The sequence below is a fragment of the Aquarana catesbeiana genome, linkage group LG06, assembly GCF_042186555.1.
Source record: "Aquarana catesbeiana isolate 2022-GZ linkage group LG06, ASM4218655v1, whole genome shotgun sequence".
In the NCBI taxonomy this organism is placed as follows: domain Eukaryota; kingdom Metazoa; phylum Chordata; class Amphibia; order Anura; family Ranidae; genus Aquarana; species Aquarana catesbeiana.
In genome coordinates, this window is record NC_133329.1 from 44,956,769 (window position 1) to 44,973,295 (window position 16,527).

Sequence of the window (16,527 nt, forward strand, 5' to 3'; positions counted from 1 at the left end):
ATAAAAATATATTGTGAATCCAAAAGGTAGAAGAAATATAGAAAAAATGTAATATATAAATATTTAGTGTATCCAAAAAAATTAATTCATAAGAACCATACACCAGTGGTCCCCAAACTTTTTGGCACCGGGGATCGGCATTGTAGAAGAAAATTGTGGGGGGTTGTATGCGGGTTTTGCGGGCAATTTTTCCAGGAAATGACAGGTGTTAGCGCTTCATTCATCATGCCACCATGGTTTATATGGTGTCAGGCTGATTGAAGCGCATTATTTCTATTATTACATTGTAATATAGAATGAAACAGTTCAACTCACCATAAAGCAGAATCTGCCACCAGATGTGGATTGTCACTACAGTGGTGGCAGCACAGGCATGTGCATTAATTTAGAGGCAGGTCTGGAGTGGTGGGTTCCAAGTGAGGGAGAACAGCGGTGATGGGGGCGAGTGGTGAGAGATGATGTCATCTCTCTGGTCGCCCGCCGGCGTCGCTGCCACACATCAGACAGTGCAGCCTTAGCGGCCCGGATGCAAACAGGCCAAGGCCCGGTAGCGGACCATGGCTTGGGGGTTGGGGACCCCTGCCATACACCATACGGTGATTGTGCAACTCCGAATTAGTGAATCTCTTCTCCAAAAAGTGATGTTATGACACACACACCTCCGTACCCTTCACCCCAACTCAAGGGTGTCCTCTCACCATCTGAATAGGATCTTGTTATGCTAGAGGAGGTCACAAGAACTTATATTAATAATATAAGAGGGTACTGTTCTACATAACCTTTCTGTCCCCCTTGATCACCATGACACGTTGCGCCAATAGGCTTTCTCAAAGGCGATTTGGAATTTTTCACATATGATTTGTTTTTTAGTATTTTTTTAAATATTGGTCATATATATTTTGTCACTACATTCAAATTTTCATATTCTGGATTTCTGGAGATATATATATATATATATATATATATATATATATATATATATATATATATATATAAATATATATATGCATTTGCACTATTTATATATTTGCACTATTATGCGGTTCATGACATCCTTTTAGTTTATGTATTATTAGATTAACCTCCCTGGCGGTATGATTATTTCGGATTTTAGGTGCTGAAAGCGGTACCATTATTTTGCATGGAAATTTGGCGTTTTATATTGTAGGTCTGTAAATCTTAACAATAACACACTTAAATCTGTCCAAACCAGAGTCTAGTAGATATCCCGGGTATGATAAAGTTTGAAACACAAAAACGTAAATTATAATATAATAAATAAAAATAAATAATTACAAAAAATTAAAAAAAATAGTAATAAAATAAATTTCCCCACAATTCACTATCGCTCAATTCTGCAAGTGTTCTAATTTACTATCGCTGTTTTCTAGCTGGTCTAAAGCCACTTTTGACGTAAAGGGACACTTTTTGGTTGCTATGGACAATCTCCAGTTTCCAGGCAGAAAGAACAGTGTATATCATGTAAAACTGCATGCAGGGCATGGGCCAGAGCACTGGGGACAAAAGGGATGTGAAATGATTTCATACAGTACTGTAATCTGTAAGATTACAGTACTGTATGTGTTATGATTTTGACATTTTTTTTAATTTGCCGCCAGGCTCCGCCCCCATGCGTCGCGCCGCTCGCAGGGAACGGAGCCTGGCACGGAGAGGCTTCAGAGGAGGACGGAGCCCTCGGACACTGCGGGGGACATCGCAGGATCCCGGGGACAAGGTAAGTAACGCTGCCCCAGGATCCTGCGATGTAATCCTGAGTGTGGCTCGGGGTTACCGCTAATGGTACTGAATTTTAACCCCGAGCCACACTCGGGAAAACCGCCAGGGAGGCTACCGGTCCTATTGAATGTTATAATTTATGATTGAGTAGCACTACATCACTTTTGGGTTTATATATTATATTGCATTTAGCACATATTGGTAAGTGCACTTTTGATGTTGGCAGCTTCTGTTTTATTTATTTGTATTTTACATATTTGTATGTTTTATGAGGTGTATCAGAGGTGTTATTGAGGTTGATTAGTGTGGAAGGTTTTATTTATTTATAATAACCAAAATAACCACAAGATGACAGTATATTACATAACTATACAAAGGCCAAATAAACAATGGCTAAGGAAATGAACTGAAAGAGGGGTTCCAGCTGCAATATATTTTTTTTTTAAAGTCAGCAGTTGCAAACACTGTAGCTGCTGACTTTTAATAAGGACACTTTCCTGTCCAGTGAGCCTGCGATGTCGGCCCCCCGAGGCCAATCTGTCCATCGAATTGGCCACGGGCACCTCCATCTTAACGAAGGGAAACAGGCAGTGGAGCCTTGTGGCTTCACTGCCCGTTTCCTACTGCGCATGCGCGAGTCACGCAACGCTTTGTGAATGGCCCTGTGGTTTTCTGGGACACACACAGTTCCCAGAAGGCAACAGGGCCACTTGCCGAAGAGGAGGAAGCGCTGCGGAATAGGAAGAGGCAGATTAGGAAGACTAAATATTTTTTTCAAATTTTTTTTTTAATTTTTTAAAGATTTTTGATGCAATTTTTTATTTTAGGGGTGGCCTTCCACTTTAAATGTAAATTCTCATAATAAAGTGTAACCGCACAAAGAAGTAAATTGGTTTAAACCTTAGAAATCTGCCAACTCACTAAGTCAGTGCGCTCCTTGCAGCAGATATATAATACAAAAGAACAACAATGACTGGAATATCAGTCACAGGGAAGCTGCTTTCTCAGGACACAGGAGGTGTATCATAAGCAACTCAATGAAATCAAGAAAATACAAAATATCTTTATAGATGTCAAATATTGAATGAAATAGTATAAAAAATGATACACATATACAAATACCTTTCTTCTACAACTTTGTCTTTTATATTGGTGGAAGAAGGGTATTTATATATATGTGTGTGTGAGATTTTTATACTATTCTCATTTAATATTTGACAATTGGAAAGCTATTTTGTATTTACCTAAAGTTTAACTAAAGGAAAAAAACGTTATTTTAGTTTTGGATAAAGTGAAGAGGTATTAGAACACCTATTAGTTTTTTACTGCTGTCTGTCCCCATTAGGGAGATTCCCCCTCTCTATTTGTCCTGTTTACCGTGAAAGTAAAAGAAAATCCCAAATTTTAGGTTGTCCCCAGAAAAGTTATAGAGGGGAATGTTTGACCATTCTTCCAGAAGCACATTTGTGAGGTCAGGCACTGATGTTGGACGAGGTTGGACTGGTGCTCAGTCATGTTGGAACAGGAAGGGGCCATCCCCAAACTGTTCCTACAAAGTTGGGAGCATGAAATTGTCCAAAATGTCTTGGTATGCTGACGCCTTAAGAGTTCCCTTCACTGGAACTAAGGGGCCAAGCCCAACCCCTGAAAAACAACCCCACACCATAATCCCCCCTCCACCGAATGATTTGTACCAGTGCACAAAGCAAGGTCCATAAAGACATGGATGAGCGAGTTTGGGCTGGATGGCCTGCACAGAGTCCTGATCTCAAACTGATAAAACACCTTTGGGATGAATTAGAGCGAAGAGCCAGGCCTTCTCATCCAACATCAGTACCTGACCTCACAAGTGCGCTTCTGGAAGGATAATCAAACATTCCCATAGATACTTCTAAACCTTGTGGACGGCCTTCCCAGAAAACTTGAAGCTGTTATAGCTGTAAAGGGTGGGCCAACTCAATATTGAACCCTATTGACTAAGACTGGGATGCCATTAAAGTTCATATATGTGTAAAGGCAGGCGTCCCAATACTTTTGGTAATATAGTGTATGTTCTAACAAGGGAGAAGACCATTGTGATTTCTATGTACATTGTGTTATGTTTGCAGTGATTGGGAGGTTTGCAGTAAATGATGGATATTCTTGTATATTCACAAAAAAGTCTCTAAAAATCTGGTGAAATGACAGGAAAAAAATTGATTTCACTACATGTAATGGGATGGATTTACTAAAGGCAGATAGACTGAAGACTTTACAAGTGAAGTCGCTCCAGAGCTTAGTAAATGAGGGGAAGCTCTGCTGAGTTCCATTATCCAATCATGTTCAAGCAAAAATGCAGTTTTTTTCCTTGCATGTTATTGGGTATTCTTTGTAAAGTGAAGCTTTATCTCATTTACTAATCTCTGGAGCAACTTGTAAAGTGCACAGTCTGTTTGTCTTAAAGTAGAACTATAGGTACAACTTATTTTTTCTTCATTTACATCAAGTAAAGGAAGGTTCATAACTCCCGTCAGTTTTTTTCCTGTGTCCCATTGAGGAGATTTCTCTTCACTTTCTGTCCCATAGCCAAACAGGAAGTGAGAGGAAATCCCTGCAAATTAACCACTTCAGCCCCGGAAGATTTGGCTGCTCAATGACCGGGCCAAAAGAAGAGCGACAATTTTGAAAAAAAAAAATACAATATTTTGTATTTTTTGCTATAATAAATATCCCCAATTTTTCTAAAAACTAATTCTCTCCTCAGTTTAGCCACTTCCCTGCCCGCCTATAGTCAAATGACGTCCACAGATGGGATCTCCCATCCTGGGTGGACGTCATATGACGGCCTCGGGTTCCCGGCCGCCTAGGGGGCGCACACGCACTGCAGGAGGCGCGCGCACACCTGCCACGTTGCTCAGGACCCGGTGCATGTGCCTGGCGGCCGCTATGTCCGCCGGGCACCTGCGATTGCCCGTTAACCGTGCAGGACCGTGGATCTGTGTGTGTGTGTAAACACAGAGATCCACGTCCTGTCAGCTCAGAGGAGAGCGATCTGTGTTCCCAGAACGGAGGAACACTGATCGGTCTCCTCCCCTTGTACGTCCCCGCCCCCTACAGTTAGAAGCATTCCCTAGGAAACACATTTAACCCCTCCCCGCCCCCTAGTGGTTAACCCCTTCACTGCCTGTCACATTTACACAGTAATCAATGCAATTTTATAGCATTGATCGCTGTATAAATGTGAATGGTCCAAAAAATGTGTCAAAAGTGTCCAATGTGTCCGCCATAATGTCGCAGTCACGAAAAAAAATCGCGATCGCCGCTATTATTAGTAAAAAAAATAAATAAATATTTTTTTTAAAAAATGCCATAAATCTATCCCGTATTTTATAGACACTATAACTTTTGCGCAAACCAATCAATATATGCTTTTTGCGATTTTTTTTTTTTTTTTACCAAAAATATGTAGAAGAATACATAATATGGCCGAAACTGAGGAAAAAATTTCTTTTTTTTAAAAAAAAAATTGGGATATTTATTATAGCAAAAAGTAAAAAATATTGTTTTTTTTTCAAAATTGTCCCTCTTCTTTTGTTTATAGCGCAAAAAATAAAAATCGCAGAGGTGATCAAATACCACCAAAAGAAAGCTCTATTTGTGGGGAAAAAAGGACGTCAATTTTGTTTGGGTACAGCGTCGCACGACCGCGCAATTGTCGTTTAAAGTGCGACAGCGCTGAAAACTAAAAATTGGTCTGGGAAGGAGGGGGGTGCAAAGGCCCTGTATTGAACCGGTTAGACCGATATGTATTCTTCTACATATTTTTGATAAAAAAAAAAAAAAATCGCTATTAGTGTATATTGATTGGTTTGCGCAAAGGTTATAGTGTCTACAAAATAGGGGATAGATTTATAACATTTTTATTATTTTTTTTTTACTAGTAATGGTGGTAATCTGTGAATTTTATCGGGACTGCAACATTATGGATGACAAATTGAACACACTTTTGGGACCATTAACATTTATACAGCGATCAGTACTATAAAAATGCACTGATTACTGTATAAATGTCACTGTCAGGGAAGGGGTTAACTGTGTTACCTGTGTGTGTGTTCTAACTGTGGGGGATGGGATTGACTAGAGGAGATGAGAGATCGCTGTTCCCAGCTCATAAGAACTCACGATCTGCCTCTCCTCTCCTCACAGAACAGGGATTTGTGCGTTTACACGTTCCTGTTCTGCCTCTTGTGCCCGCGATCGCGCTTAAAGGGACCGACGTACAGCTACGACGGTTGGCGGGAATGTGCCGACCTGCCCAATATAATGATGGCGGCTGGTCAGCAAGTGGTTAAAGGAATCCTTGGGGCCCCCCAGGTCACCAGAAGCAGTGACCTCATTGAAATATCCCCCTCTATTACTGTTCTGGGGCAACCCAAAATTGGGATTTTCTTTCACTTTCAGTGATAATGGTAAACAGGACAAATAGAGAGAATCTCCCTAACAGGGGCACAGACAGCAATAAAACCTGACAGGGGTTCTAATCCTTCTCTACTCTATCCAGTACTAAAAAAAAAGTTTTCTTCTAGTTATACATTAAAGTGGAACTTCTCTCTCTCAATCATCATTGTCTATTTTGAATCCTCAGGCTGCTAGTATTAGTAAATAGATAGAGAATTATATTATATTTACTTGTTTTAAACCATTTTTTACATCTCTTCAGTTGTTTCCTGGTTTCCATGTCTAGGAAATGATGTCATCAATCCCAGGAGTCTTCAGGAGAGGGGGAGGGGTTTTCTCAGCTAAGCAAACCATCATGTCTGCATGCCTGAGCTAAGGGCAAATGGATTCCAGGATGTAATTGCTCTATGAATCATCTGCCCTTATTCAAGATGGCCACAGCCAGACATGAGAGGGGGGTGTTTTTCTAAGGGATTTCTCAGCAAAATAAAGCATGGAGACATGGATGGATGGATGGATGGATGGATGGATGGGGGAATTTGCTTTGAATATTATCAATGAAATAAATAGTGTTTTTGGTTTGTGGAGCTCAGATACAGTGCAGTTCCACTTTAAGTAAATCAACTCCAATGATTTCCATATTTAGGTTTCTATACATTACTGGTGAGAGAACTGATCCAAAAAGGCAGAGACTACTCATAACTGGCAATTCTATATTTACATTCCTAAATATCGCATGTCTGGACCACGACTTCAAGTGATTGTAAACGATCACCTTGTAAAACAACCCATTCAGTTTAAAATAGACATGGAAGGCAAAATATTTGTGTACAGAAAAAAAAACATTATAAATAACCTTTTCACCTCTTTTTCTAAGTGATCACATTCCCTCTGTTCTCAGCTGCATAAGAGTTGGGGAGAGGAGAAGCAGCGGCACACTGATCTTCCCAGTGAATGGCTGTGTAGCGGGGAGGTGCCAGGACAACTCTGATCATTGGAGGAGAACAGGCTGAGTTCCCAGCAGAGCTAGAGAACTGACCATGGTGTGTTCTCCTGCTTATAGTGGTCAGTTTTTAATAGGAAAGCAGAGGGACTGTAAGGAACACCGGGGATTTCACACAAAGGAAGCAATACAAAGAGAACGGGAGACTTTCTCATACAAGTACATGGTACAGAAACCACATATCAGGAATATGAAATGTTGGGGTAACAGACATTTTAATTACCACATTCATTTATTTATTTATTTCCTTCTGTGAATTTACTTTAATTTTCCGATCGTTTTGAGTGTTTTGCGGTGAATATGGTAAATCGGCATAGTGAACTGACAATTTCAGGATCACATGTGATATTTAGGGGGAATTCGTCCGAACACCTAAATACTGCATGTGATGTACTTCAGTGAATGGAGTCCAGTGTGACTTTAGTGTTATATTATAATGGGTTTTGTTCCTAAATATTGGAAATAAAAATAGATTTCTACATTCTTCTGCCAACATATTGAATTGTAGACATCAAGGGAAAACAAATGATTAAAAAATGTTTATAAATTTATTTTACAGAATGGACAGGAAAGGAGCACTTTGTGGACAGACATCAGGAGGAACTGATATATAGGATCTCTCTGATAGATCCAATTCTGGATGATCTTATGATAAGGAGTCTGTTGACATCTGAACAGCGTGGCACAATACGGGCCGAACCAACCACAAAAGGGAAGATGAGAAGACTGATTTATTATATCAGAAGGTGGAGTAATACTGACAAGCATATTTTATATAACTTATTAAAGAAACATAACTCCTTAGTGATCAGAGACCTGGAAGAGCGAGGTAAGCCTCACCACTATTTCACTATTTTATGTTGCGTCTTGCAGCGTGCTCTGCGCCTAAATTTATCATGTTGCCAACAGTAACCAATCAGATTGAAAATGAAAGGAAGCCTAGGATTGGTTCTCTTGGTCATGTGATACTGTTTGCTGAAATTATTATTACAGTTTAAAGTGGTGTTCCGGCCGAAATTATACTTTTTAAATAAAAATACCCCTATAATACACAAGCTTAATGTATTCTAGTAAAGTTAGTCTGTAAACTAAGGTCTGTTTTGTTAGTTTATAGCAGTAGTTTGTTATTTTATAAACTTACAGCAGGCCGTGGCCATCTTAAGTGTGGGCATGTGAAGCCAGACTGTATTTCTTCCTGGATCTCATCCTTGCAGATCTCGCACATGCTCAGTGCAGCACAAGCAGTGTAATAGGTTTCAGGTCAGGTTTCCATAGCAACGGCAGTTTCAGAGGAAGTTGCCGCCCCTTCCCAGAAGGCATTGCAAACAGGAAATGATGCGATGGGCCGCGGCCAGGGAGGAGGAAGTGAAAAATGAACACAGCAGATATACAGTAGGTGCTGAGAAAAAAAATAAAAAAATATCCAATTAGTTTACAGTGCACAGTTTAGTGAGGGATGCTAAAGAGTTGTAAAAGTGGGTGGAACTCCACTTTAATGATTTGTACCAACTGACATATCACACAAGGCCTGGTAAAAAGGAACTTTAGTCAGAAAATGAAGTCCTGCTAGATGACGTCATACCGGCCCCTTTTACAGGTATAGATTGTAAAACAATAAATATAAGTGTCTATACAGTACTGTGTAACATCCAGTAATATACGGTCTCACCCTGCTGCACATGCTCAGTTGCTGTCTATTTATTAGGCACTGCTGAATATGTAGAGGCCGATCTGCTGACAGCCTTAAAATGGAATTAAACCCTCCTAATCTTTTTACAGCCAAGGAAGCTGCTTCTGTTTGATCTGTAACTGCCATGGTGCTGCACATGTGATCAGTTATGATACTGACCATTTGATGGTTTGACAGTTTGGTTGAGGACACAAGCAAATGTGACAGTTACTAATCCCGGCATTCCAGGAATGTAACTGTTTTTTGAAACCATTAAATAAAAGGGTTTATGATTTACTGCTGCTCAGGGACTCTGGGCTTCAGCAAAATGGCCGCCTCCACTAAGAAGAAACAGGAGCAATGTTGGAGGCAATTTAAAGCAAACACTCAGTATAGTTACATAATTATTAATGTGGAATGTATGTTCCTTGCTAAAGAACATTATATTTATCACGTTGTTATGGGTAAAGTTCCACTTTAAGTCACTTGTAGAAATGATTTCTCTTCAAACAGGACATTTGCTGTTGTGATTGAGATCCATTTCTCTCTCTGGCTACAAGATTTACTTACTTTGACTTATAGGCAGGGAAGGATTAGGAAACTTTGACTCTGGGAGCAAACTCCAACAGCGATCCCCTTTCATGGTATGGACAGATTTCTGTGGGATAAGGAAAGTGTACCATGTGAAGAGTGACCTAGTCCTACATTGATTGGTGGGCATTGTGAAATGTTCCCATAGGACGTAGTTTATTGTGAAAGACCTCATCTCTTCTCCAGCATTGGCTTACTTTGTGGCTCTCAGCATTTAGTCATATGATAGTTCAGAGCTGCAAAAAGATATCAGAGACCTCCCTGCCATTCTGACAGGTAAAGATTCAATAATTACTGATAGGGATATTGGATATTAGGGAACTGCCTCACTTTTACAGCCCCATTATAGGAGCAAAATCTGTAAAGTTTTTATCTTCTTACTTGAATTGGTAGTAAACACAGCTGGGACATTTGTACCTTCAGGTATGCTTATAATAAAGCTTACCTGTAGATACAAGGAATATCTCCTAAATGTGCACCGATTAGGAGACATTCTCTGTTTCTGCAGCCGGTAACGTCACCAGCACATGCGCTCTGAAGGGACAACATATTCGTGCCAACCCTTCAGAGCTCTGTGCCACGGCCATGACGCCCGCCCATATGCATGGGAGTGATGTCATTGCAGCTCGGCCATTCAGACGGCCAGAGCCTGAAAACTCGGAAGGAAGACCATGTGAAGATGGAAGCCCTGTCATGTCAGTGGTGACAGCAGACCGCTGGAGGACTTCATTCTAAGGTAAGTATATCACAATGAAAAACCAACCAGTGCAGCGTTATGAAAGAAACCATTAATCTACTACATATGATCCTATTCATAAAACCATGTGCATAAGATCCTCAAAAATATATAGAAACAGAAAATAGCAAATATAAATGTGTAATCAATCACTAAAACAAAAGTACATAATTAAATATACATGATATCAAGTGTCTGTGGTAGTGAGCCCCTGTAGATCGCCAACTCGGGGATCCCCAGGGCGTGGGGTCTTTTTACATGTGCAGCATCATGGCAGTTGTGGATTAAACAGAGGCCAAGATGGCAGCTTCCTTGGCTGAAAATGATAGGAGGGTTTACTTCCACTTTAATGCATAGAATGCGTTAAGATAAAACACCTTCTGCCTTTACAACTCCTTTAATCTCAGGGCCCTTGGATGGTTTAACAGTTTGGTTGAGAGCACAACCAATTGGACTGTTACATTTCTGGCATGTGTTTTATGGATGGGTTTACTTCCGCTTTATGATAAAAAGCCTTCTGTGTGCAGCAGCCCTCAGCCCCCCTAATACTTACCTGAGCCCATCTCTAACCAGCAATGTTAGAGGAGTGTCTCGGCTGCCTGAGACTCCTCTCCTCATTGGCTGAGACGGCAGCGTGGTGTCATTGGCTCCCGCTGCTATCAATCAAATTCAGTGAGCCAATGAGAGAGAGAGGGCGGGGCCAGGTCACAGCTCCATGTCTGAATGTTTTCTGTTTAAAAAAAAAACACACAAGACTTTACAATCACTTTAAGTGGCACAGATTTCATTCGTTTAGGGTGTGGATAAGAAATAAAAGGTCCCATTTCCAGACCCACACATTCTGGGATCTTATTTATTCCAGTTATACAAACCATCTCATGTAACCTGCAATACTTTCTCCTATTGATCTCTATGAGGATGTATTTTCCAGGTCACGAGGATTAGCATATGATCGGACTATCACAGCTCTCATGGGGTCTAACAATGTAAAATTCAGTGAACTCTCGGACTTTGCCATGGCTTTGTGCAATTGTTGATCATGGGTTAATCTCATAGTTACTGCTTCCTTGCATGACAAAATACCAATGTACATTGCACCATATACTGTAAATAGTGCAAACACACATATATATATATCACACCAATACATGAAATCCAGAAAAATGTGAATATAATGACTAAATATATATGACCAATATTTCAAAAAATACAAAAAAAATACAAAAAAAACAAATCATATGTAAAACTGTCCAAAAATATATTGTGAATCCAAAAGGTAGAAGAAATATAGAAAAAATGTAATATATAAATATTTAGTGTATCCAAAAAAATTAATTCATAAGTACCATACACCAGTGGTCCCCAAACTTTTTGGCAGCAGGGACCGGCATTGTGGAAGAAAATTGTGAGGGGGGGGGCAGGGGGTATGCGGGTTTTGCGCGCAATTTTTCGGGGAAATGGCAGGTGTTAGCGCTTCATTCATCATGCCACCATGGTTTATATGGTGTCAGGATGATTGAAGCGCATTATTTCTATTATTACATTGTAATATAGAATGAAACAGTTCAACTCACCATAAAGCAGAATCTGCCACCAGATGTGGATTGTCACTGCAGTGGTGGCAGCACAGGCATGTGCATTAATTTAGAGGCAGGTCTGGAGTGGTGGGTTCCAAGTGAGGGAGAACAGCGGTGATGGGGGCGAGTGGTGAGAGATGATGTCATCTCTCTGGTCGCCTGCCGGCGTCGCTGCCACACATCAGACAGTGCAGCCTTAGCGGCCCGGACGCAAACAGGCCAAGGCCCGGTAGCGGACCATGGCTTGGGGGTTGGGGACCCCTGCCATACACCATACACTGATTGTGCAACTCCCAATTAGTGAATCTCTTCTCCAAAAAGTGATATTATGACAAACACCTCCATACCCTTCACCCCAACTCAAGGGTGTCCTCTCATCATCTGAATAGGACTTTGTTATGCTAGAGGAGGTCACAAGCGCTTATATTAATAATATAAGGGGGTACTGTTCCACTCAACCTTTCTGTCCCCCTTGATCCCCATGACACGTTGCGCCCAATAGGCTTTCTCAAAGGCGATTTGGAATTTTTCACATATGATTTGTTTTTTAGTATTTTTTTAAATATTGGTCATATATATTTTGTCACTACATTCAAATTTTCATATTCTGGATTTCTGGAGTGATATATATATATATATGCATTTGCACTATTTATATATTTGCACTATTATGCGGTTCATGACATCCTTTTAGTTTATGTATTATTAGATTAACGGTCCTATTATGATTTACGATTGGGTAGTGCTACATCACTTTTAGGATTATATATTATATTGCATTAGCACATATTGGTAAGTGCACTTTTGATGTTGGCAGCTTCTGTTTTATTTATTTGTATTTTACATATATGTATGTTTTATGAGGTGTATCAGAGGTGTTATTGAGGTTGATTAGTGCAGAAGGTTTTATTTATTTATAATAACCAAAATAACCACAAGATGGCAGTATATATTACCCAACTATACAAAGGCCAAATAAACAATGGCTAAGGAAATGAACTGAAAGAGGGGTTCCGGCCGCAATATTTTTTTTTTTTTTGAAAGTCAGCAGTTGCAAACACTGTAGCTGCTAACTTTTAATAAGGACACTTACCTGTCCAGTGAGCCCGCGATGTCGGCCCCCCGAGCCCGATCCGTCCATCGGATCGGCCACGGGCACCTCCATCTTAACGAAGGGAAACAGGCAGTGGAGCCTTGTGGCTTCACTGCCCGTTTCCTACTGCGCATGCGCGAGTCGCGCAGCACTTTGTGAATGGCCCGTGGTTTTCTGGGACACACACAGTTCCCAGAAGGCAACGGGGCCACTTGCCGAAGAGAAGGAAGCACTGCGGAATAGGAAGAGGCAGATTAGGAAGACTAATTTTTTTTTTTTTTTCAAATTTTTTTTTTTTAAGATTTTTGATGCAATTTTTTATTTTAGGGGTGGCCTTCCACTTTAAATGTAAATTCTCATAATAAAGTGTACCTGCACAAAGAAGTAAATTGGTTTAAACCTTAGAAATCTGCCAACTCACTAAGTCAGTGCGCTCCTTGCAGCAGATGTACAATACAAAAGAACAACAATGACTGGAATACCAGTCACAGGGAAGCTGCTTTCGCAGGACACAGGAGGTGTATCATAAGCAACTCAATGAAATCAAGTAAATACAAAATATCTTTATAGATGTCAAATATTGAATGAAAATAGTATAAAAAATTATACACATATACAAATACCTTTCTACAATTTTGTCTTTTTTATTTGTGGAAGAAGGGTATTGATAAATATATATGTGTGTGAGATTTTTTATACTATTCTCATTTAATATTTGACAATTAGAAAGATATATTGTATTTACCTAAAGTTTAACTAAAGGAAACAATGTTATTTTAGTTTTGGATAGGGTGGAGAGGTATCAGAACACCTATTTGTTTTTTTACTGCAGTCTGCCCCCATTAGGGAGATTCCCCCTCTCTATTTGTCCTGTTTACCATTATAATTGAAAGTGAAAGAAAATCCCAAATTTTAAGTTGTCCCCAGAAAAGTTATAGAGGGGAAATGTTTGACCATTCTTCCAGAAGCACATTTGTGAGGTCAGGCACTGATGTTGGACGAGGTTGGACTGGTGAGCAGTCATGTTGGAACAGGTAGGGGCCGCTCTCAAACTGTTCCCTCAAAGTTAAATTGTCCAAAATGTCTGTTATGTTGACGCCTTAAGAGTTCCCTTCACTGGAAATAAGGGGCCAAGCCCAACCTCTGAAACAACTCCACACCATAATCCCCCCTCCATCAAATGATTTGGACCAGTGCACAAAGCAAGGTCCATAAAGACATGGATGAGTGAGTTTTTGGTGAATGCACTTGACTGCCCTGCACAGAGTCCTGACCTTAACCCAATAGAACACCTTTGGGATGAATTAGAGTGAAGAGCCAGGCCTTCTCATCCAACATCAGTGCCTGACCTCACAAATGCTCTTCTGGAAGAATGATCTAACATTCCCATAGACACATTACTAAACCTTGCGGACAGCCTTCCCAGAAGAGTTGAAGCTGTTATAGCTGCAAAGGGTGGGTCAACTTAATATTGAACTCTACGGACTAAGACTGGGATGTCATTAAAGTTCATATGTGTGTAAAGACAGGCGTCCCAATACTTTTGGTAATTTAGTGTATGTTCTAATAAGGGAGAAGACCATTGTGATTTGTATGTACATTGTGTTATGTTTACAGTGATTGGGAGTTTTGCAGTAAATGATGGATATTCTTGTATATTCACAAAAAAGTCTCTAAAAATCTGGCGAAATGACAGAAAATAAATTGATATATTTCACTACATGTAATGGGATGGATTTACTAAAGGCACATAGACTAAGGACTTTACAAGTGAAGTTGCTCCAGAGCTTAGTAAATGATAGTAAATGATAGTAAATGATAGTAAAGAACCTCTCCCTCTCCTCCGGCACCTTTCCTTCCCCACTCAAACATGCACTGGTTACCCCCATACTCAAAAAACCCTCACTAGACCCCACCTGTTTGAATAACTTAAGACCCATCTCCCTGCTCCCATTTGCCTCCAAGCTCATCGAACGCCTTGTTCATGACCAAACGAGTCGCTACCTCACGGACAACAACCTTCTCGACCCCCTACAGTCTGGCTTCCGCCCACAACATTCTACTGAAACTGCCCTACTAAAACTTACCAATGACCTAATAACTGCCAAAATCAATGGCCATTACTCCATACTCATACTTTTAGACCTCTCTGCTGCCTTTTACACAGTTGACCACCTGCTCCTCCTCAGCAAATTACACTCCCTTGGCCACCGTGATTCTGCTTTATCCTGGTTCTCCTCCTACCTATCTCAGCGCACTTTCAGTGTCACTTACAACTCCATCTCCTCCGCTCCTCTTCCTCTTTCTGTTGGGGTACCCCAAGGCTCCGTCCTTGGGCCCCTCCTATTCTCGCTCTATATCACTTCCCTGGGCCAGTTGATAACCTCTCATGGCTTCCAATACCACCTCTATGCCGACGACACCCAGATCTATCTCTCCACTCCTCAACTCACCCCCTCGATCTCCTCACGGATCTCAAACTCACTGAATGACATATCGGTATGGATGTCACACCACTTCCTCAAACTTAATCTTTCCAAAACTTAGCTTGTTATATCTCCTCCTACCCTCCCCCCCCCCCCCCCGTGACTTCACCATTAATATCAACAACACAACCATTGGTCCCTCCACACAAACCAGGGTGCTGAGTGTAATCCTTGACTCTGACCTCTCTTTCAGCCCCCAGATCCAATCACTGGCTAAATCCTGCCACCTTAACCTCCGCAACATCTCCAGTAGGGATGAGCTTCGAGTTCGAGTTGAACTCATGTTCGACTCGAACATTGGCTGTTCGCAAGTTCGCTGAGCAGCGAACAATTTGGGGTGTTCTCGGAAAATTCGAATGCCGTGGAACACCCTTTAAAAGTCTGTGGGAGAAATCAAAAGTGCTAATTTTAAAGGCTTATATGCAAGTTATTGTCATAAAAAGTGTTTGGGGACCTGGGTCCTGCCCCAGGGGACATGGATCAATGCAAAAAAAAGTTTTACAAAGGGCTGTTTTTTCAGGAGCAGTGATTTTAATAATGCTTAAAGTCAAACAATAAAAGTGTAATATCCCTTTAAATTTCATAGCTGGGGGGTGTCTATAGTATGCCTGTAAAGGGGCGCATGTTTCCCGTGTTTAAAACAGTCTGACAGCAAAATGACATTTCGAAGGAAAAAAAGCCATTTAAAACTACCCGCGGCTATTGCATTGCTGACAATACACATAGAAGTTCATTGATAAAAATGGCATGGGAATTCCCCACAGGGCAACCCCGAACCAAAATTTAAAAAAAAAGACGTGGCAGTCCCCCTAAATTCCATACAAGGCCCTTCAGGTCTGGTATGCATATTAAGGGGAACCCCAGCCAAAATTTTTTAAAAATGACGTGGGGTTCCCCCTAAATTACATACCAGACCCTTCAGGTCTGGTATGGATTTTAAGGGGAACCCCGCGGCAAAAAAAAATTAAAAAATGGTGTGGGGTCCCCCCCAAGAATCCATACCAGACCCTTATCCGAGCACGCAACCTGGCAGGCCGCAGGAAAAGAGGGGGGGACGAGAGTGTGCCCCCCCTCCTGAACCGTACCAGGCCACATGCCCTCAACATTGGGAGGGTGCTTTGGGGTAGCCCCCCAAAACACCTTGTCCCCATGTTGATGAGGACAAGGGCCTCATCCCCACAACCCTGGCCAGTGGTTG

At 41.0% G+C, this 16,527-nt stretch overlaps 1 protein-coding gene across 1 annotated transcript in view; it reads left to right on the forward strand.

The window, feature by feature from the left end:
* Positions 1-16,527, forward strand: part of LOC141147952 (uncharacterized) — a 92,615-nt gene that overhangs the window by 51,858 nt on the left and 24,230 nt on the right. Inside the window, exon 4 of the mRNA XM_073635111.1 lies at positions 7,737-8,006. Coding sequence (XP_073491212.1) covers positions 7,737-8,006 — 270 coding nt within the window. The remainder of the gene's footprint in view (positions 1-7,736; positions 8,007-16,527) is intronic.